Here is a 21,478-nt window from a genome sequence, read left to right as displayed (position 1 = left end):
AGGCCCACCAGGGTGAGGCCATTGAGTCAAATGTGCCTAAGTTGTATAGATCGGGAAGGAGGTAGTGGAAGAAAAGGTGCACCACGACAAGGCTATCAGACCGAATGTGCCCGAGTTGTACAGATTGGAAAGGAAGTAGTGGAAGATCCGAGGCTCACCATGGTGAGGCCATTGGGCTAAATGTGCCCGAGTTGTATAGATCAAGAAGGAGGTAGTGAAAGAATATCCCCGCCCCGATAAGGCCATTGGGTCGAATATACTTATGTTATATAGATCGGGAAGTAACGAAAGATCCAAGGCCCGCCATGGTGAGGCCATTGGGCCAAATGCGCCCGAGTTATGCAGATCAGGAAGGAAGTCGCAGAAGATCCGAGGCCCGCCACAATGAGGCCATCGGACCAAATGTGCCTGAGTTATACAAATTGAGAAGGAGGTAGCAGCATATCCAAGGCCCATCGTGACGAGGCCACGAGGCAGAGCATGCTCGAGGTGTGTAAGTCGGGAAAAAGAAGAGATCCAATAAGGCCATTGGCCAAACATGCCCGAGGTAGGTATGTCGAGAGGAGGAGTCGACCATGGAGAAGTCACCAGGCAAAATGCACCTGAGGCATATGAATTGAGACAACAAGAATCACATCGGGGCGTTTATGGTGGCAACACCATTGAAGAAGAGCGCCCGAGACATTTGAATCAGTGGGACCCAATCAAAGCCATGTGCCAAGAAGCAAAAACCCCGACCAATGGAGGCATCAGATGATGTACCTCGAACCCATCTACGAGGCTCTCAAAGCAATCCTCCGGGGGGGACACGAACGACAGGGAGTATTCCCACACCAACTATAGGTCACTAGTTGATAGCCACCGTAGAGTCGACATGGAACACGACTCAACATTTGTTTGACGTAGAAGGAAATCGTGGCGCCCCTTTGCTTGATTCCATGCCGCGCAAGACTATACAAGTCAGTGCCATGTCACAGAAGCCCAAGCGAGCCAACTCGTGCCACAAGAGGCATACAAGTTAGCCACCCACACAACCGCGCCACAGGAGGTACTAATGGTCATTATCAACTATCAGACCCCTCAACCATCTCTGTAGGTAGAAAAACTAATTCCCTAGGAGAAAGAGAGAACACACTTATACTAATTGAGTTAACCATCGAAAAGATTTAGTCGAAAACCTCACATGACATTAGTCTATTGTGCAAAATCCTGACATAGGCCAAGCACCCCTCGAAACGCCCTCGAAGGTTCGATCACAACCCCGAAGCCAACCTCGCTCTCCCATCCTTCCCCTTGAGAGACTACTTAGACGACCCTGCACTTTGAAGATGAAGATAGGTCCAAGCTGTACTGACCTCCACATAAAGGTGCATAACATTTACGAGTGACTAAATTGTTGATATTGAAATCCCAGCTGATTTGGAGACTTACATGCATAACATATATTATGAACATCATACATATCAAAATAATTTACAGAGTGACTAAATGTTGTTAGCTTTTACTACTTTGAATTGTTTCGTTTACATAAGTGTCATATAAAACCATATCCTTCTCGCTGAACTGTGCTGCTTCCATGGCCTGCAGACTTTCTAGGGCTGACTTTAATCCCAGTCTGTGCGTGCAATTTTGCCAATTCCCTGACCTGAGATAGAATGGATGCCGGTATTGGTATTGAAGTCTGTTTGCGGTAGTTATTTGCCTGCACGAGCAAAAGGCGAAAATAACCAGAGGAACTGAGTCACTTTTCTTTGTAAACGAATCACAACCAAAATTGTCAGTCAACCTTAAAATCCATATAATGTGACAACTTCGTTATGAAATGATCCTAATTGTGATATATAATAAGAAAATATACTAATTAATAAAATCTAATGGGAAATAGGTGCTAGTTCAGTATCTATATGGAAGGATGCATATCGATGTTGAATGGTTTCACAGACAATCTGAAAAGATTAATAGAATGCATGATCGAAACGTCTTACGATACTTACCTCTTTCTCAGTAGGACACTGTACCAAGCTAGCTCTCAGTAGGTTCCTCCATTTGTCCTGAAGAAACCATAGAACAATTTAGGGATTTATCAACAAATTTATAGTTCAAATATATTTCATCTTCAGTTCATTGAGAACAGGGAATTTAAGTTCCTGATTCAGAGTTGAGGACCATGTGAACATTACCTTAAGATCAACAGAGGTCCGATAAGAATAAGAGGCAAAGGACAGTCTTCTAATCTCAGACCATCTTCCAGCTCCATACTTAGCTACTCCATCAACTAGCTTCCTGATCTCACATAGAGTCCAAGCCCTATGATGCTTCCTCCTGACATTAGCCTTAGCTGCCAGTTGTTTAGGTACATTATCACATGCAGTATCTCCAATTCCATCTAACTTTTTGTGCTCTGGACCTAGCTCCTCACAGTTCAACGTTCCACAATCCATTTCCACACTCTCCTCACCAGCAACACTCTTGACATATGATAAATTCTGTAAGAATATTGCCAATTGAGATTTTCTGAAAATGCATTCAACACATTCAGGGTCCACAAAGTTTGGTGTGTATTTATGTTGTGACCAAAAGCCGATGGCCATGATAAAGCACCGAGGCAAGAAAAAGATGTGAGATGTCATAACTAAGCATAAATGAATTCAGAAAAAAGCGAAAGAAAGCTTTATCGCGAATAGAATACGATCAGAATGCATCCACGAAGTCCGTGTGTCAATCGACTAGTGAAAATGACTTTTAAAAATCAAAACATGATAAGATCAAACTTCCCAGGAACTAAGTCTTAAAGGTAAGTGGTTGGCAATACTTGCAACTTCCTGATATTCTGAGATGTCTATCCTTTAGAAGTTTTAAAACTTGCTGGAAACTACATAAGAATCAACAATAAAAAGATACTAAAAAGCATAGGAACTTCACCAACAACACAAAGTATAGGAATAAAGCTGCATGGTAACTTGTATCAATTTACCGTGTTCAACATCTGTACAGGAACAGATCTGGTTTCCCTTGAACTGCTTCCATTTTCCTTGTCTTCTTCCAGGACAGGTATCATAACAGCTGTTTTTACTATGCGAGAGATGGCATTAGGGTGGTACTCCTACAAATAGGCATAAAGGTTGATATTACAACTTTTTTCAATTTAAAAAAGTAATTCAGATATTTCTTAAAGAAAGATGCTTTTGGGAGCTAGAAATATTTTCACCTAAACTAGAATGGAGGTTAACTATTCATGGTATATAACAACAAAATTCTCATATTATAGTTCTCCCAAAAAAGGAAATACTCTCCCGTACTTTATCTTTCTTTTGTTCAAATAATCTTCATGGTGCCATTCTTGATTTGAGTAGCAATATGATATAAAAAATTCACAAGCAATGCCAGCTACGCACTTGTGGAATTAGGCAATAAGACCCTATTTATAGATTTAGTTTGATCTCCACCAAGACTCAACAATGATGCTGAAAAGAGTTCAGTCAATTCAATTCACAGTTAAGTGAAACTTGGATCATGCACAAATCTTGTGATTGTTTGATAAAATCATCAACTGTTGTCTTTCAGCTTTTCAGGATTCATGTATTTTTGGTAAAATAAACAATAGATATATGCCTTACCGAATTCAAAATTTTATCTTAGCCTATTAGCAATATAGAACAAAAGAGGACAGCCCAAGGCACAAGGCTCACACCACCATGAGCTCTAGGAAGAAAACGTTTTCTCAACTTGGACCCTAGGTATCTACTAGATCATAAATGAGCAATTCTACCATGACGTCAACACCCATCCTCCATGAAAAAACAAAGCAAGATATTTCACTTACATGAGAAACAATAAAATGATCTAAAGTAACTATCAGACAATTAGAACTCAACATTTCGGCACCATGAAGCTAAAGAACATGCTTAATTGAACATATACATACCATAAGCGCCATTAAATTCTTCCTAGGTTGTCCTCTTCTGGCTCTGAGTACAAATGGTACCTGAAAACTGAATCCTCTTAGGGATTCGTGTCTAGTCGAAGAAAGTCTTCTCTGGGTACCACCATGGAAAGGCATGATCTGAGCTTTTGAAGGGAACTGACTTTGTTCTGAATTCACACAATAATATGATTTAGCAGTACACTCCCTGGTCTCAAGGTCAGAAAGTTCTTCGATATACCGCTTTGTGGGCTTTCTCATCCTCTTGGCAGCACATTGCTCCATCTGTATATTTTCATCTTTTACATCATCATTTGAAGGAAGTACTCCAAGTCTCTTACCAGACACTTGTTGAAATTCCATCTGGTTATTTAAGCAAGTTTTTATATCTTGGGGACTAACATTTGTTGCATGAATGTCCATGGATAATGATTCAGCTTCAATCGTGGACTGTTGCAACCTTGCAGGTTCTTTCAGGTCACTGAGAATTATTTTGTTGTCTTTGATAGTAAAACGTGCAGTTGGAACATGACAGGAATTAGTTAACCCCATTGCTATCCGCCGCTTCAGCCACAACTTATCTTTAACAGATGTATGACGCCCAAAGGTAGCTCTAAAAGCTTCCTGAAGTTCCCTAATTGAGAAATTATCCAAACAAATTTCTCCTCTTAAAATAGAAAAATCAGGTAATAAGCTACTGCAAGACTCAGAAATGGATGATCTACTAGTTGCTGCCTTATTCATGGGACCTGAGCATGCTTCGATGGTTCCTACTTCAACAATGTGGATGCTATTAAGCTCCAGAGAACTTGCTGCTCTTTCCCTAGACGGATTCTCAGGTTCATGCTTGTCAATACATGCCTTTGAGGTGTTAGATCTGTCAGATGTTGAATCCTCCATAGCCATGAATTTGGGAGAACAATTAAGAGATTCACCCGACAACAACAGCCTCTCTTCCTTTTTAACTTTTTTTAACATCACCTTTATATTCTACATGGTAAAATAAACCACAAAAAGAGAAGGTAGAAAAAATAGCTGAAGAACAAGACCAACATAATGGAAAAAACTAATCAATTGAAATAACAAAATGAAGATGTGAGATAAAATGATAAGAAACTACTCATGTACAGTAAATAAATTGTTTGACTTTGACCAATGAATTCCATGATAGTTGTCAACAAACATGTAATAAAGTGGATGTCTTTCTTACGTTCATGTAGGTTAGGGACATCTAATCTGTTGCCTGATGTACACCTCAAGATAGGATTAACAATAGCTGTTATTCGGAAACAAGTGAGAAACTATGCAGCAGACACCTCAGTACAATCATATAAGTTCTCCATATCAAGATTGATAAAGTATGCGATAGGAATACACAGGTGCATGACAAAGTAGTTGTACATTTAACAAACAATATTATGCTCACTCACACATTTGCTTTTTCTAAAGGCAACCTTCACTTACTGCAGGGAATAGCTACTTTCAGCTAATAATCGCTCTCAGTCTCAGATATGTTTGATCATTACTCTAGTACATTACGAGGCCCATTCATAAGCAGTTTAAGAGGCAAACACTAGTCACATATTACCATACGTATAATAAATCCCATGAAGTAAGTTGTTTGCAGAAAACATTTTTTTAGCCAATGAATGTTTAGGATTAATTCTAAACCTGAGTTATGGAGACAAATGTTACAAATTAAAGGTTACAATTAGACCAAAATTGAGCATGTAAAATTTGATGAGCACTAAGAGTTATATATAAGATGGATAGACAAAAAAGTTCCTATGGCTAAAATTTGAAGGCATACTGGATCTCTTATTCAAAATGAAAGAGAGATTAGTCGTAACATGATGATACAGTCTCCAGACCTTCATCCAAACATCAGCCAGTCCTCCAAATAGAACTTCATAGTGAAATGAATAGTTAACTTCAACAACCATACAACCATATATTAGAACCACTTATTAAGGCTTGTAGAAAAGAATCTCCTAGATGCTGGTAAAGGGCCTGGACCATGTCGCCTTTAAGCTAGATCCAAGTCCAAAATTATAGGTCCTGGGGTTTCGTTGGATCAGCTCAAATGAACTCTGAGCCTTAAGGCCAAGACCCTCAGTCAAATCTACTAGAATTCACATATAATTAGGAAAATCACCTAATATTGTCTTCCATTTCGTCATCTGTATTCTTCCACTCCAGCACTCAAATATGAAATCCTTGATATGCACTAACCAAATTAAAGAAAAATCATGCCCACCATAATAATAGGATCTAGTGTCCCGAGTCAGCTTGGACGTCAACTTTGATGCATACCAAACTTCCACTGTTGTCCCATGCAATAAGAGGTGTGTGATACTTCAGAATGATGCCATGCCCTTGAAGATGGACAAGGCCAAGATTGGCATCAAGATTGTCATTGATGCCGTGGCCCATCAAATGAGCGTCACATCACTAGGCAAATTATTTGGCTGAACAAATAGAGGCCAAACTAAAACAACACTACGGAGAAAGAGCCAAGGCAGGGTCAACTTGGCTACAAATATGTATTGCTTCAGAGCTTCCCAATCCTAATATTGTCATAACTTAGCCTAGTTAGACCAATTAGCACCTCTAGACATCAAGATTAAGCTAAGCTAGAATATTTCACAAACAATTTTTGCCTAAGAATGTATTCATATTTTCCCATTAAGCTCCAGCAAAGTTGGGTTTCATCAACCCCTCATCCCTAAATTTGTTAAAACTAGAACCCCCCTCCATTGCAAGTTAAATATTCATTTATTTATATTAATTCTAATTATAATTTGGATGATATTTAAATGGGTTCAATTTTGTACATGCCCTTGTTATGTTCTAGGTATAAACCAACTCTAACCAATGTCAAGTTTCAAATTCAATGTGGTTAGCATACAAAGAACTAATCCCTCAGTGGTGATGATTTGCATACAGTTTGTTCATACCACCATTCAAATCCCATACACTGAATGTCTGTAAAACAATGGATGATTTGTTTCAACATTTATGTCACACCCATATGTGAAAGTAAGATTTATCCAATGAAGGGTTTCACTTATATCCCTAGATATAAAAGATATATAGAGAGTAGACTAGATGAACTGGAGTGAAAATGCTGATGATCTACATTTAGAACTAACCAGCTTGGACTAAATTTCATTGCATAAGATTTCACACAAGGAATGTTATAATACAACAAAAAACAAGTACAAAATTTATTCATGCTCTCACTGCTTGATGCACCAAGAAGGAACACACACCTCAAGCCTAGCATTCAACTTTCTTGAAATGTCAGCATTCCCAGATTGCACGGTTCCTGATATACAAAATTTACTGATGTATGAAGTTCAATACAAAAAAAATGCATATACCGTGAAACAACATAATTCCAAGCATAATTTAAGCTAGCAGTGACATTTGTTTTCCTATGAAGTATTAGAAATTATAAATTGTAAGCTAAAATAATTATAAAAAACTATTGACTACTTTTGTCTAAGAAATTTACACAGTAAGACCAAAACAATTTATCGAATGCAGCAAGTAATCTAATTAAATGATTAAATATGTAGGAGGATCCAAAATAATGAACCAAGTAGTCTTATTTCCCATGTGCCACAAACCAAATTAGTTGCAATAACCAGTACTCACACCATACCGCACCTCGAACAATAAATTTGGGGGTAAAGCAATTTAATCATTATGGACAACTCTGTGTCCAGAAAAAAAATAAATCATTAAATTGAGAGTAAAGCAATTTAATCTTTTTGTACAACTCTATGTCAGGTAAAATGAAAACAGAGAGTGGAAATGGACAATTTACTGAAGTCTTAATGCACATGGCTATGATGAAAGCTATGTATATGGAAATTGGGACTTATAGTAATAGTGCCTACCATATATTGGCCACTACATGGCGCAAATAAAACATGGAAAATTGGGACTTATAGTAATAGAACCTACCATATATAAGCTACTACATGACGTAAGTAAAAGAAAGACAGTTGGATACTACATGACATAAGAAAAAAATGTGTGCATTTCAAACAGCAACTGAAAATGGAGAAGTACCAAAAACTAAGGAACAAAGGAGATTTTCATAAGATAGAAGAAATATATAGAGTATAAGAACCAGCCATAGCCAGACTACATTTCCTAAGGGCATAAAGAATAAAATAGTCCTGAAATTAATGGCTAACAAAAAAGCAGATATGTCAGGATAATACTGAATAATCACAAAAAATATAAAAGTAATTACAGACACAAAACCACGAAAGAAAGTATTTCAAAGGGAAAGCAATATGTCAATAGCTCAATACCTTCCAAGTCAGACTTAGAGAAAACCTCATTGGAAATACATTGTTCATCATGACCAACAGCTTTCACTTTAGCCAGGTCACTCTTCTTATCTTCGAGTAATTGCTCCACCTCAATAACCTCATCGTCAGTAGCGGGAACTAGCCTTCCATCACCTTCAACCTGATTGAAAGAAAACCCATAACAGAAAAGGTTCATGATATCTCATGTGTCATCAGGATTTACATAAGGAAGATGTAAGAGCTTGAGCTTGAAGCATCAATGTTTAATCATGAAAACCTAGCATTAACAGAAACTGATAAGAGCAATGGGGTTTTTTATCTTCTCTAAAGATGATATTATTTACGCTAGATATCAATGGATCAAACCCAAATGAGCACTAATTTTCTGGATTCATTGGACATGAATCCTGATGAAATATCAAAGAGTATAATATAAATGTGGGGATTCTCAAGGGTACATACCAATGAGGTCATGAAGCTGAACTACATCTTATGGAGCTACGTTTTTCAAACAAGATTGGTTCTTCTATAAATAAGTAAATTGATGTTCTTGTGCCTATTCTTAAATGGTTTAGAAACTCTATGAAGCTCTAAACCAAAAAGAGCATTTAAAAAAAAAAAAGAAAACATGCTTAACTAAACTAGCTGAGCTAGACGGGACTACCAATTCCTTGGCGCTCTCCCTCCATCACCAAGTACTTAAAAGATTGCTTCTGCAATTTCATATTTAGATCAGGTTGACCACAAGGTTAAGTTGGCCATCCACCTCAAAAATCAAGTTCACTTTGGACTATGTGCTATATCCTCAGATTTTGAGTAGCAATAATATTGTTTTTCCAACAATAGGATCCACCATACCGAACACAATATTTGAAAACACAAAAATCTTAATGATGCTTTTAAAATGTTTCCTAATCTAAAAATCTCAGTTCTCAAGACTAGTCTGCATACTGAGCACTGATCTTACTGATCCACGCATCTGTGAGCATGTTGCCATGCAATGAAATATATGTTTAAATTATGTTGTGTTAAATGGAAGTCATTAGTCAATCTTGACCGTCCACCTATATTGCATTAAGCACATGATGTTGTACACATTTCAGCATAAGCAGATTCAGTTGGTGTAGTTTGTCATGGGAACTGCAACCATCAATATCCCCCACGTAATTGCCCCTATAAAAGGCCATTTAGAAGGCATCATTTGTAAGTATTAACTTAACCTTTATATAGGTATTTAAATACTTTGATGATCATGTAGACAACCACTTGCAAGAACCTTCTTGTACATGAAACCCCAACATCGACAATTGCAAAATCCAATGCTTATCCTAAATGCATATTTCAGTTAAAATTGATCAATTAAGATTTAGTGATTTAAGAATTCATTTCTACAATCAATTGAATGAAAGTATTAGTCTATATAATTCTTCACTTTACATATAAACAAGAGCTTTGAGTAATCAAAATAAACACTGATTGAAAGTTTGCCAACTAACAATTACCCGAACAAGTTGGTAAACCACTGGCTCCGAATCACAGATCTTCTTATCGTTAGTCTGTTCGTCATCCTTCATCTTGCTACTCGTCGTATCAATGATGGTAGCCACTGAATGTTCCATTGCATGCAACAATTACTGCAAAACAGAAAATAAAAAGATAGACCTAATACAAACCCAATAAACAACTTATACAAAACTTAAAAATTACAAAAAGAACACAAAATTTAGGGGGAAGAAACAATGAATTAATTTTAATCTCCAAGCATCACCTAAATAAACTTCACCAAGTGGAAGACCCAAAACCTAATCACCGAGTTTGATGGAAAACCAAAAATTAACCTCCATCAAACTTAAGAAATCACTTGCAAAGCTGAAATCCGCATCTTGAGAAGAAACTCGCTATCAATTCCCCACAAAACATGGCCAGAAGAGAAGAAAGCTAAAGAATATTGACTGAGCTCCCATCAGAACTAAGTAATTGATCCGATAGGAGGTTTAATCGGCACTGGCACCCAACAATTTCAGATCAAGGACGGTGGAAGCAAAGGATTAAGGAAGGTCAAGTAAAATGGGGGGAAAGATTGGGGATTCGAATGGAACGCGCAGTGAGAGAGAGAGACCGAGAGAGAGAAAGGGGCACCGTAGGGGAGCGTTGCACCAGATATAGAACGCCACGAGACCGGGATTAAACGGTGATGAGAGCGATTGGGATGCTTCGACGGCTGTGATGGTATCACTTTATTTATCACTTTAATATGTATTGTTAGATCCCAAATATATGGTATCACATGTGTAATTTCATGTCTACATAAAGTCTAAATCCACAATTAAGTTGGTATGATTGTTTTTCATAATTTTAAATTATATTTTAATAACATAATCATTTTAAAATTTATAAAAATATCTTATTTTTAGGCTTTAGATTTTTTGAAATATAATTCATAGTCTAATTAAAAATATATTATTTTAAAAGTTTCTCACATTTTCAAAAACTAATAGCGTTTTTTCGTAAATTGACCTAATAAAAATATTTATTTAAAACAAAAAAAAAATCCCCTCAAATACCCTCGTCTACCTCCTTCCCTAACCGCGTCGGCTAACGTTATCCTCAGCCGCTTCTCCCTAATAACCTTCGCTCGCTCCTCCACTCTCTCGCTTCCGGACAGTAACAGTAATGGATCTGTTGACCTCTTCCTCCGTTCCCCTTCGTAGCCCCTTTCGAACCGCCATTAGCGACTCCCACCCTTGTCGCTGCCTCCTCCTCCCACTTCGACGAACGCCTCCCGCCGTCATTTCTTCCTTTGCTATCCCCACTGCGCCGCGTAGACACCGCCACCGTGCTCGGACTCGGTCCCTCCATGCCGCCCCCGCCAGGCGCACCCACCGCCCGTCCGACCCCGCCAACGACCGTCTCCGCCGCGTCGTTCGGCTCGGCGAGCTCGACGAGGGCCTTCGCCTCCTCGAGGCCATGCCCGGCCGCGGCGAGGTCCCCGATATCATCCCCTGCACCAGCCTCATCCGTGGCTTCTGCCGCCTCGGCCGCACCCGCAGCGCCGCCCGCGTCCTCGACCTCCTCGAGTCCTCCGGCGCCGCCCCCGACGTCATCACCTACAACGTCATGATCGCGGGGTACTGCAAGTCCGGCGTGCCCGACGCCGCTCTCCGCCTCCTCCGCCGCATGACCGTCCCGCCCGACGTCGTTACCTACAACACCATCTTTCAGTCTCTCTGCGAGCGGGGCCGCCTCACGAAGGCGCTCGAGTTGCTCGACAGTATGCTTCAGCGGGGCTGCGCTCCTGACGTCTTCACCTACACCATTCTAATTGAGGCCGCCTGTAAGGAGAGCGGCGTCGGGCAGGCGATGAAGCTCCTGGATGAGATGCGGGCCAAGGGATGCACCCCGGATGTGGTCACGTACAACGTCCTCATAAATGGGATCTGCAAGGAGGGTAGGCTGGATGAGGCGATCGAGTTCTTGAGTGGCATGCAGTCGTACGGCTGCAATCCGAATGTCATATCCCATAACATTATCCTGAGGAGCATGTGCAGCACAGGCCGGTGGATGGACGCCGAGAAGCTGTTGGCAGATATGATCCACAAGGGTTGCTCGCCAAGTGTCGTGACCTTCAACATCCTTATCAACTTCTTGTGCCGGAAAGGGCTGTTGGCCCGTGCCATCGATGTGTTGGAGAAGATGCCCGAGCATGGGTGCACGCCCAATTCGATGAGCTATAACCCGGTGCTTCACGGGTTCTGCAAGGAGAAGAAGATGGACAGAGCACTAGAGTACTTGGATAAAATGGTCTCGAGAGGGTGTTACCCAGATATAGTGACATATAACACTTTGCTTACTGCATTGTGCAAGGATGGCAAGGTTGAGGTTGCTCTCGAGATGCTTCAGCAACTAGGAGGCAAGGGATGTTCCCCTGTCTTGATTACATATAACACGGTCATCGATGGGCTGTCGAAGGTTGGGAATACATCGAAAGCACTGGAGCTTTTGAAGGAGATGATGCAGAAGGGGCTTCATCCCGACGTAATTACTTATTCCTCACTAGTTGCTGGTCTTAGTAGAGAAGGTAGAATCAATGAAGCAATCAACATATTTCAGGACTTGCAGAAGATGGGGACCAGACCCAATGCCAATATATACAACTCGATCATTTTGGGACTTTGTAAAGCTCAGCAGACGGTTCGAGCTATCGATTTCTTTGCTTATATGGTTTCGAACGGGTGCATGCCTACTGAATCAACCTACACTATCCTTATCGAAGGATTAGCTTATGAAGGAATGACCACTGAGGCTTTGGAGCTACTTGGTGAATTATGTTCTAGAGGAGTCGTCAAGAAGAACAACTCCATGGAAAATGTGGTTGCGAAAATATAGATCAAAGGCTGCAACTTGATCATCCTTGGCCATAGCAAGCTTTGTCAAGATGAGATTTGGGTAAAGGAGTGTGAACCTCTTCATTTTCACCTGACAACCTCGGTGTTGAGTTTTTGACTGGAGTAAAACAGGTTCCATGATCCTAATGCTGAAATCAATTTTCAGAATGACTGTCCAACTTGAGTGATTGAAGTTCCAGGGCTACAAACATTCTGATACAAGTACATTTCTAACTCATTCTGGTATGACAACTATCCTCTTGTAAGGAAAAGTTATCTTGCTAGCTTGATTTGGTTCATTAAAGATAGGTGGATAGTGGTATTACTATTTGCGTACTGATATGTTGGTCTACCTTCTCCATTTCCTATTTTGTCATGTATTATTAATCTGTCTTCAGCCTACCATTACTTACATCATGATTGCAGAGGGATCTTTGATCACTTTGGGGAAAAAGGTCTAAATTATTGTGAAACCTGTTTGTTAAATTCTGGATGTAAAGTATTGTGTCATTCTAGATGTAAAACCTTTATCTTATTGCATACTTTTGTTAAGAGTATTGTTGTGTTGCATATGTGGAGAGAAAATGCTGTCCTGCATATTAATCAGATCATAATGCAATATACATAAATTTTCTGAATTAAGTATGTCAAGATTACTTCAAACAACTTGGGTTATGTTCTCAACAACTACTTAGATCAATCTTTTTTGTTTTTTTGCATGATTCAATCAATATATTTAGAATACCATTTTTATTCCTGCAAATGCCACCTATAAATTTAGAAAACTAAAGCAGGAATGGGGAAAGAGGTTCTCTAAGATAGGTTAACTATCTACCCTCCCAAATATGACATGAACCAAAACTGGATTTTCTAAATCATTTAACTGACATGATGGAGGATTAAATTTTGATTTGTGTGGAAAAATATGGAACTTCTATTTAGGACCTTTAAGAAAATTATGTACAGGGTGTGATAGTTTGAGTATAAAGGAGCTGCTTTTTCTAGGTTTTATATTTCTTAAAAAAAATTTCAAGAGCATTTATTTTTTATCAGTCAAACAAAAGGTAATATTTGGATTCTTATGCAGAGATACCTCAGCTCATTCCTGCCAAATCCAAACCCTCCTTCTCCTTTTAGTCAACGCCCAAACAAATAGATATGCCCCAACCACAACAATGTGGTCACTAACCTACTTTCAGATCAGCTCCGCCTGCGATTGGAGGGGATATGATCGGATGGCAAAGATTGATCGTCATACAAAATGAAGGCTCGAAGAGTACAGATCTAATGGCGGGAGAGACAACAAACCCTCATCCTTCTCACTCACCTTTGGCACTGTGGTGGCCGGGGAGAGTATCAAAAGGATGATAGCGATGGATATAGTGAGCGAGACAACAAAGAAACGATGAATCACCGTATTGCAAATAGCCTTTGGATTGAGAATCGTCATTTTGGCTAGGGTTTCAAGATTGACGTAGATGCAAAGCAACACCAAAGGAGGAAGAGGAGGTAGAGCAGTGTAGCTCCCTTCTCTTCCTCGTTCGATATCAACGCAGATGCCTCATCTCTTTGCCTCCTCTTCCCTATCAATGTTCGAAGCGATATTAGCATGGTCAATCACCACGTCATTATCGTTGATCACCACCACAACTACCCACAATGCTATCATCGTTAAAATTATCTTTTTCCCATCATTTTTATATCATTCATGCACGTATTATCATATGTTGTATATTTTATTAATAAAACCGATAATATTAAAATAAATAAAATTAAACATTTCACTTTCATAACTATAAATATTTCAACATAAATTACTTAAATCTAAAAATTAAAATATTAAAAAATTTAATTATGAGAGATAATATATAATTAATCCAATAATAAAGCATGTGTTCATCTTAACCTCTTCAAGATTGTAAATGCAAGAAATCACGCCTATAAATGTTTGCATGCTACTTTCATTAAAAATTATAAGGTCAATTTTACAGAGAAGGCTTATGTCATTTACTGCAGCCAACACAATGTTTCTTCAAAAGAGTATAATTGCCCATAAATGTTCTCTGCTATGCACAACATTTCTACAAGAGTCAAACTCAACATTTCTAGAATCACAAAACAAGAACAGGATTCTGGGTGAGAGCGAAAGGTGAGAGCAAATAATCAATCCTATTTGTCTGAAAGGTGAGAGCGAATAACTGCTTATGGCTGGATCTCCAACGGAAGCACACAGATTCTGGGTACTCCTCCTCATTAATCTTGATGAAGATCTTGTGCAGGAGGAGCAAATCTTTCATTTCCTGGCTGGGCCATGAGAACATCATCATCTGCAAATAGTGCCTTAATGAAGAGAGGAGTCTTTAAGGGGCGGCGTCCTGTCATCTGTGGATAAACATCTTCCAGAAAATAATACGCATGACCTGCTATCATACCCTACAGTCGAGGCAATCCAACTAGTTCAGCATAATAAGACAAGTTATTATTAAAAGAAAAAAATGCCAAGAACAAATAGAATGGTAGTATAAAATCATGGAACATGAATGTTAAAAAAGAATAATAATCAGAAAGAGTTAGATTGATAGTCAAGACTGAAGCAACGAACTCTGAACGGGAAAGAACAGGTGATCTAAATTCTCAACTGAATACGAAGGAGGAATTGGTGTATCTCCAGTCTTGTTCAATCAAATTAGTACACAAAACCTTCTCTATCAAGAATGCATAGAGCTTGCTAAATTGAATTGTTGCGCTCTTAGCTTATATAAGAAATTTGGACTTCAAATGTTGCACTCTACTAATTAATGCAATTACTAAATCTGGAGAATCTTTGTTAAGCCAAAGCCTAATCATAAAAACACACTCCTAAACTCTGAAAATGCCCATATGATTAAATAAGGATTAATACTGTTAGAAATTCTATGTTAACTTCACAAATGTCTAACGTAAGAGCATTGTTTTACTTCAAACTTCAAAACGTGCTCCATGTTATTTTTCATGTAAGATCAACTAAATTGCGATGTCTAATTTTTGGATGGATATAAATGCTATTAAAAAAGCAAGATTTTAAGAGGCATTTGACTTTAGTCATCTGTTGTTTTTTATACCTTAGATCAAACACTTGTCGTTTCTGTCTTTTGCCACATTAGGTTACCACTTACACAGGCAAACCAGATTTAAATGCCAAGGAAATAATGTCTCATCAGAGCAGGGTCATTTTGGTAAAGAATCTAAGTTTATATGAAAATTTGTAACCGGGCACTGCTTTTGAAATCTAAATCAGCAATTAGGTGATTTCCTAAGCGTATATTAGTAGAACATTTACTCATTTAAAAGAGTGAAGCTATGTAGTTCCAAGATTACAAAATTTCAGGAAACATCATTCAGAAATTGAACAATTTCCATTACTTAACCATGTTACTCTCTTATTTTTCACATAGATTATTCTAACAATATCTGTCATATTTGCAATATCCCAAAAGTTTTAGGTAGCATACCAGAAGATCTACCCATGTAGTGCTGCCAACAAGAATAGAGAATCCCAGAAGAACCTGTCACAAGGAACCAATAACAGTTTAATAATATAATGACTTGCATTTTTAATATAAGCAACTAGCTCCCAGGACACAAAAAGGTAAATGATCACAATTGATTCCAAGTCTGCTGACCATTCTACTATAATTTATTTTTCGCTGAAAGAAAAAAAAGTGAGGCACATATTAAGTTACAAAATGTTGGATAAATTCATCGTGAAGGATCTAAGATAATACAATCAACAGCTAGCTTAATAATTAAGAGATATTGAGAGAACTCCCTGACAATGAGGAGAATATACTTCTTTCACAGCCAGTCCTTCCCCACTACAGATCCTGTACTTAATATTAAGGTGCCTATAGCATTGTGAAGGCACTGAACTGGCATGTCACATGTCCGTGTCACTGCCATGCCATCAAACAAAATCCAAACATGCATTGCAAGTACCAGGCATGTGCAATGAACACTTCAGTTTATACCATGCGGACCATGCCTAGTCAGCACAGACAAGGCACAAACTAGATGGGTTTAAATTTAAGTCCATCAGAGATTATATGAATCTTAAGGTGATTAATTGACTACTAATAGCAATTAACAGAAAACACTTGAAAGAAATGGCACTCAAACCACAATAACATGTTTCAGCCAATCCCATGGACAATTTTCCGAAATTGAGAGTCCAAACAGAAGGCATTCACATTAAGTTATTTAAAAGGTAAGATTTTTCAGTAGTAATCAGGTTCTTCAATTCAACAAGATCCAGTTCAGACCACTATGAAATTTATAAACATCTATAAGATGAGGCCACATCAAATTAATGGTATAAGAACACCATTATTTTGGAAATAAAAATGCCACAACTCTTAAATGTGTAGAACCTGACGGATGGCCTGACCTCTCTTCTTTCCTGGCTCTCAGATCCATTCTTATTCGATCAGTTTATGGAATTGTGTAGTGAAGGTGACGTCTATACAATGGGTTGAGAAGCTACATAATAACAACTGCATATGGACCCCATAAGAACATAGCGGCACTCTTCACCAAAGAAGAAAATCTTAAGCAACAGAGGAGAAATGTCAATTGGCTAAGAAGGTGAACATTCCATGCTTATAAGAGTGAAGGCCAAAAATTCTTCAAAATGGATTTCAATATTATTCAGATAAAAACAAATTTTCAGTAAAAAATCCAGCTTTAAAAAATAAGCACTACTAATCATGGCATACAACAGTTAAAATGCCTCAAGACCACAACAGGTTCTCCTATGTGGATTGCAAGGTAATAATTCAATGAGCTTAAGGAAATTTGCAGCATCAAGAACATATTTCTGAATTCTGATTGAAGCAGATAATTAGATATATACATGCAAAGAGATTGTAAACCAAGTGAAACCTTGCATTTCTTTACCAAGGATAACAATAAACTCATCAAAAACTATTATTTTACATATGCACCACCATATGAGTCACAACTAATGCTAGACAGAAGGCAGATATTCCCAGTTTGTTGCACTATCCAGGACCCACAAAACAAGTCAATACTTCAGGTGCTTCAGTCAATATATACCATGAGAGAGAGAGAAAGAAAACCATATAACACATAAAAATACTTTAGAATATAATTCGCAAAGAAAGCAGCAGCATCCACTAAAAATCCTATAAAATTTAGAAACACATGAAAAGTCATCAAGATCATATCAGAAAATCACAGACATTATAAATGTGTAATTGAATTGCAAATATTGACAAATATTCATTTTTTTAAAATGCATTCTGTGAAGATGTATAATTTAAATTTCAGGTTAAACGATGCACTGTAAGCTTGTAAAAGAATGCAAATTATGAAACAGAGATTCATGTTTAGCTTCATTGATCAAGAAAGAATAGTATAATAACTCACCCATGGAAGATAAGCAGCTGTGAAAGTGAAAAGACCCAAGAAACTCATATGAATATAAGGATTATGCTTGCTCCATACATAGACCTGTAAAACATTATGAGGCTTTCAAACTTAGAAGAAAAGAAACCATAAAGAAGCATAGAAATAGTGTAGATATGGCCAAACATCAATTACTGATCACAAACCATCATGAATGTCAACGAATTACTCAGAAACAAGATATTCGCAAAGCTCTCAGACAAGTACGGTATCATCCCTCCAATGAGAACAATCCCAGTTAGAACAGTTGCACCAAACAGGAGCATAAAGAAGAAATCTGCTGTCCTGCCCCTAAATGAGTTCTCCTCAAGAAGCTTGCAGTATCGAGCAAGGAAAAACATGTGGAATAGGAAGTCCAAATCTGGCAATTTCAACAAGTTAGTACCAACAAGAGAAACAATTTCTAGAGAAAAGCCAGTTATACAGAAACGACCCAAATGGCAGAACAAATTTCAATAATGAGACGAAGTTAACTACTGACATCAATCTTACAAATCATGAACTGGCATATTTTAAAGCATCCACCATGAAGAAAGAAACCAGAACAAAAATATCATTGTTGTTGTTTCTTTGAATTTACCCTAAAGGTAATTCCAAATTCATGACACTGTTTGACAGGAGAAATATATACAAATTATAGGCATGAAAAGTAGAAAGTAACATTTAAAACTGGCAATACAATTACATGCAAAAAGTGGCTTAAGAAAGCTAAGTTTTTGGTCTTATACATAAGAACATAATTCCACAAAAATGAATGTAGTCAATAGATTATCTCATTCACAAATGCCAGAAGAGATCCTACAACATAAATTTCAACAGGAAACAAATATCATTTACAACCATTAGATGTCAGTGCAAGGTAGGACTATTGTATGAACATGTAGGGCATATCTTGTTTGTAATAATTGATCATCACATACCAACAAATTTAAGTGAATACTTGGAACATTCCCTGGTAAAACAAATGAAATCCCTTCAGTTATACCTCCAGTAAGAGCAATATGCAGTGAAATGATAACATAGGTAGAATTGTCATTTTGATAGGACTATGAGTACTATGAATCAAGTTTAAGAAACTTCAAATGAGTCAATGGAAATATTTAATTTCAATCATTAATTTAATGTATCTCTCATAGCAGTTTTTTCAATTGATTTGTAGAGAGCTAAGTTGAAAAGAAATGATGACACAACTTGACTGTCATAGCAAGTAAGTGATTTAAATTCTTCCACTCGAATGAAATAACTAGTCAGCCATACCATTTCTTCTCCTGCCCGAGTTCAAGATTAGGATAGTTCATGATAATAGAAAGAGATCAAGGGACCTGTTATGGTTGAGAAAAAAAAAGTATGGCTTCTATCTTTCAATTTAGTGCCTCAATTTCATCATGCCATCTATTTGATTTATTATTTTCTTTTTTTGTTTACTTCTCCGCTATTATTTCTATTGTTTCTCTCTAAAATCTACCTTGTTTTTTATTTGCCTACATTTGTGTTAGCACTGAAAAATGTGAAAACAATACAGTTTAAATTTTCTTCTGTTTGTCCTCAGTCCTTCATGATTATCATGGCACTTCTGCTAGGACTGGCTGACAGGGATTACAGTTTGGTCAAATGAGCTGTGTAATTAAAACCAAATCCATGACCACACCATCCACCATCATCAAGATCGGATGGAGCAGAACAGTAAAGATCAAATTTCATGTCCTTTTCCATGGAACAAACGCACCTACATAATGAATGTACGTATCACAATAACAGGATCGAACTTGGATGGAAATGGAATAATTGTTTCACAACATCTTGCAGAACCGACATTCACCCACCGACAAATGCATAAACTGACATTCACCCACCGGTTTTGGCAACAGAAATATTAGAACGGGGCAAAGAATGTCTACGAACATGAGATAAATGATTATGAAAAAACGAACATTAAACCTACCCATTTTCCGGAAGTAGAGGAAGTTCGTGACGAGGCGCCATATCTCATACTGTTGAACTATGAGTTTAGGATTCAGATACAGATTATAGGGCGATATAATCTGAAAAATACACATTTCCACAAAATCAACACAAAGCACAAAACTAGTATTACGACGCAGCCGATGACAAGAGATCAAAATATTAAAATCTAAAAGCTTGCAACCCTAACCCTGGATCTAATCCAATATCGACAAGAAAGACAACAAAAATTCTCACCTCGAGAGAGCACCCGACGGTGGTGACGACCGCGGCCGTAAGATACGACCGCGTGATGATGGGCATCTGCTTGTACCACTCCTCGACTGCTTGGGCCATTTCCGAGATCTCCGAATCCCCACCGACTCCCAGAAGCCCAAGAAGGGTACGCGCCAACCCAAACCTTATTAATTGGGGACGGCGGCGAAAAGGGATTGGCCGACGGCGACGGCGACGGCGACACCAACAAGGAACCGATCGACTACGAAGATTCGTTGGTGTTCGTCGCAGGTTCTTCCTCCTTCGGCCCTCGCTGCCAACCAAGAGCCTTTTATGGAGCTTTGGTCCACGTCACGAACGGTCGGTGTGAGGTGTTGTCTCCAACGATCAGTCGCCACGTATGTTCTCTGAGGTGGGCCCAGGTCGCGTGGCAAGTATCGCACGTGGTTCCTATCTTGACGGCTACAGTCGACCAAAACGGACCAGATACTTATTGGGTTGGGTCTGGGTCAAACCACGGCTCGCACGTGCGGGTTTGGCCATGCGGTTAGATGTTATTTGACCATTAATATATATGGAAATAAAACCACTGAGGTTCAAAATATTTCAATCGAAATTAATAAAGATAGTGTATTCTATAAATCAAATCAAATCTGCTCCCAATATTCTATTAATATGTAATCGATATGACCTGATTTGTTTTCTTCGTGATTGTCGTATTGAAAGTAGAAATAAATCTTTGATGTTTATATCTTATTAAAATACATTAGATGTCATAATACTTTTGTCACAAATGCATTACTTAGGAGATGAATGTGTGTTTTGATGTATGCGCGAGGGCTATGATATTTGAATACAAATTCCCTATGCAGGGTATTTAAGTCATTACATTGTAGATAGGGTTTCTCCGAGTCGTCCGATCTCCCTATAATAGACGAAGGTGGAAACCATCATCCAAATCTCATCTCCGTCTCCGTTCTCTCTTCGTTGCCTCCGCTCTTCCCTTCTCTGGAACCCTCCCTTGAATCCTGTCCAACTCCGGCCCCCTACTGCATTGCGCTTACTTCAATCGCCTGATGGGTGGAGAGATCGGGTAATATCGCTTTCTCTCTGTGATGTGATCTTGGCGCCTCTTGGTTTTGAGGCCTTCTGATTTGCTGTTCTCTTCGATCTTTCTCTTCTTTAATCTCTGCACGTCATGT

General features: G+C 38.4%; 3 protein-coding genes across 5 annotated transcripts; 1 reads left to right on the top strand and 2 right to left on the bottom strand.

Annotated features, from left to right (window-relative positions):
* Positions 1-1,432: 1,432 nt before the first annotated feature.
* LOC135638565 (uncharacterized) lies at positions 1,433-10,392 on the bottom strand. 3 transcript variants are annotated; one of them, XM_065151729.1, is made up of 9 exons: positions 10,019-10,391; positions 9,753-9,884; positions 8,251-8,410; positions 7,195-7,250; positions 3,926-4,912; positions 2,975-3,103; positions 2,181-2,486; positions 1,995-2,051; positions 1,433-1,702 (listed from the first exon to the last, which is right to left on the bottom strand). In XM_065151729.1, exons 2-9 carry the CDS (start codon positions 9,867-9,869, stop codon positions 1,535-1,537), a joined length of 1,980 nt encoding a protein of 659 aa, XP_065007801.1. In that variant the 5' UTR covers positions 9,870-9,884; positions 10,019-10,391; the 3' UTR covers positions 1,433-1,534. The 3 variants fall into 3 exon arrangements, with proteins under 3 accessions (XP_065007801.1, XP_065007803.1, XP_065007800.1); XM_065151731.1 differs by having other exon boundaries at positions 2,181-2,468; positions 9,753-10,392; XM_065151728.1 differs by having other exon boundaries at positions 9,753-10,391.
* A 459-nt stretch (positions 10,393-10,851) lies between these two features.
* LOC135637694 (pentatricopeptide repeat-containing protein At1g09900-like) lies at positions 10,852-14,324 on the top strand. Its single transcript, XM_065150411.1, has 2 exons — positions 10,852-12,878; positions 13,723-14,324. Exon 1 carries the CDS (start codon positions 10,924-10,926, stop codon positions 12,634-12,636), a length of 1,713 nt encoding a protein of 570 aa, XP_065006483.1. The 5' UTR covers positions 10,852-10,923; the 3' UTR covers positions 12,637-12,878; positions 13,723-14,324.
* Positions 14,325-14,567: 243 nt separating this feature from the next.
* Positions 14,568-20,593, bottom strand: LOC135637683 (derlin-2.2-like). The gene is made up of 6 exons (XM_065150392.1): positions 20,298-20,593; positions 20,041-20,140; positions 18,245-18,459; positions 18,060-18,143; positions 16,127-16,180; positions 14,568-15,068 (listed from the first exon to the last, which is right to left on the bottom strand). The coding sequence occupies exons 1-6, from the start codon at positions 20,394-20,396 to the stop codon at positions 14,889-14,891; spliced, it is 732 nt and encodes a 243-aa protein (XP_065006464.1). The 5' UTR covers positions 20,397-20,593; the 3' UTR covers positions 14,568-14,888.
* Between the last annotated feature and the right edge of the window lie 885 nt (positions 20,594-21,478).

Source organism: Musa acuminata, chromosome BXJ3-5 (genome assembly GCF_036884655.1).
Source record: "Musa acuminata AAA Group cultivar baxijiao chromosome BXJ3-5, Cavendish_Baxijiao_AAA, whole genome shotgun sequence".
Taxonomy (NCBI): Eukaryota; Viridiplantae; Streptophyta; class Magnoliopsida; order Zingiberales; family Musaceae; genus Musa; species Musa acuminata.
This window is presented reverse-complemented; position numbering and strand designations above follow the sequence as displayed.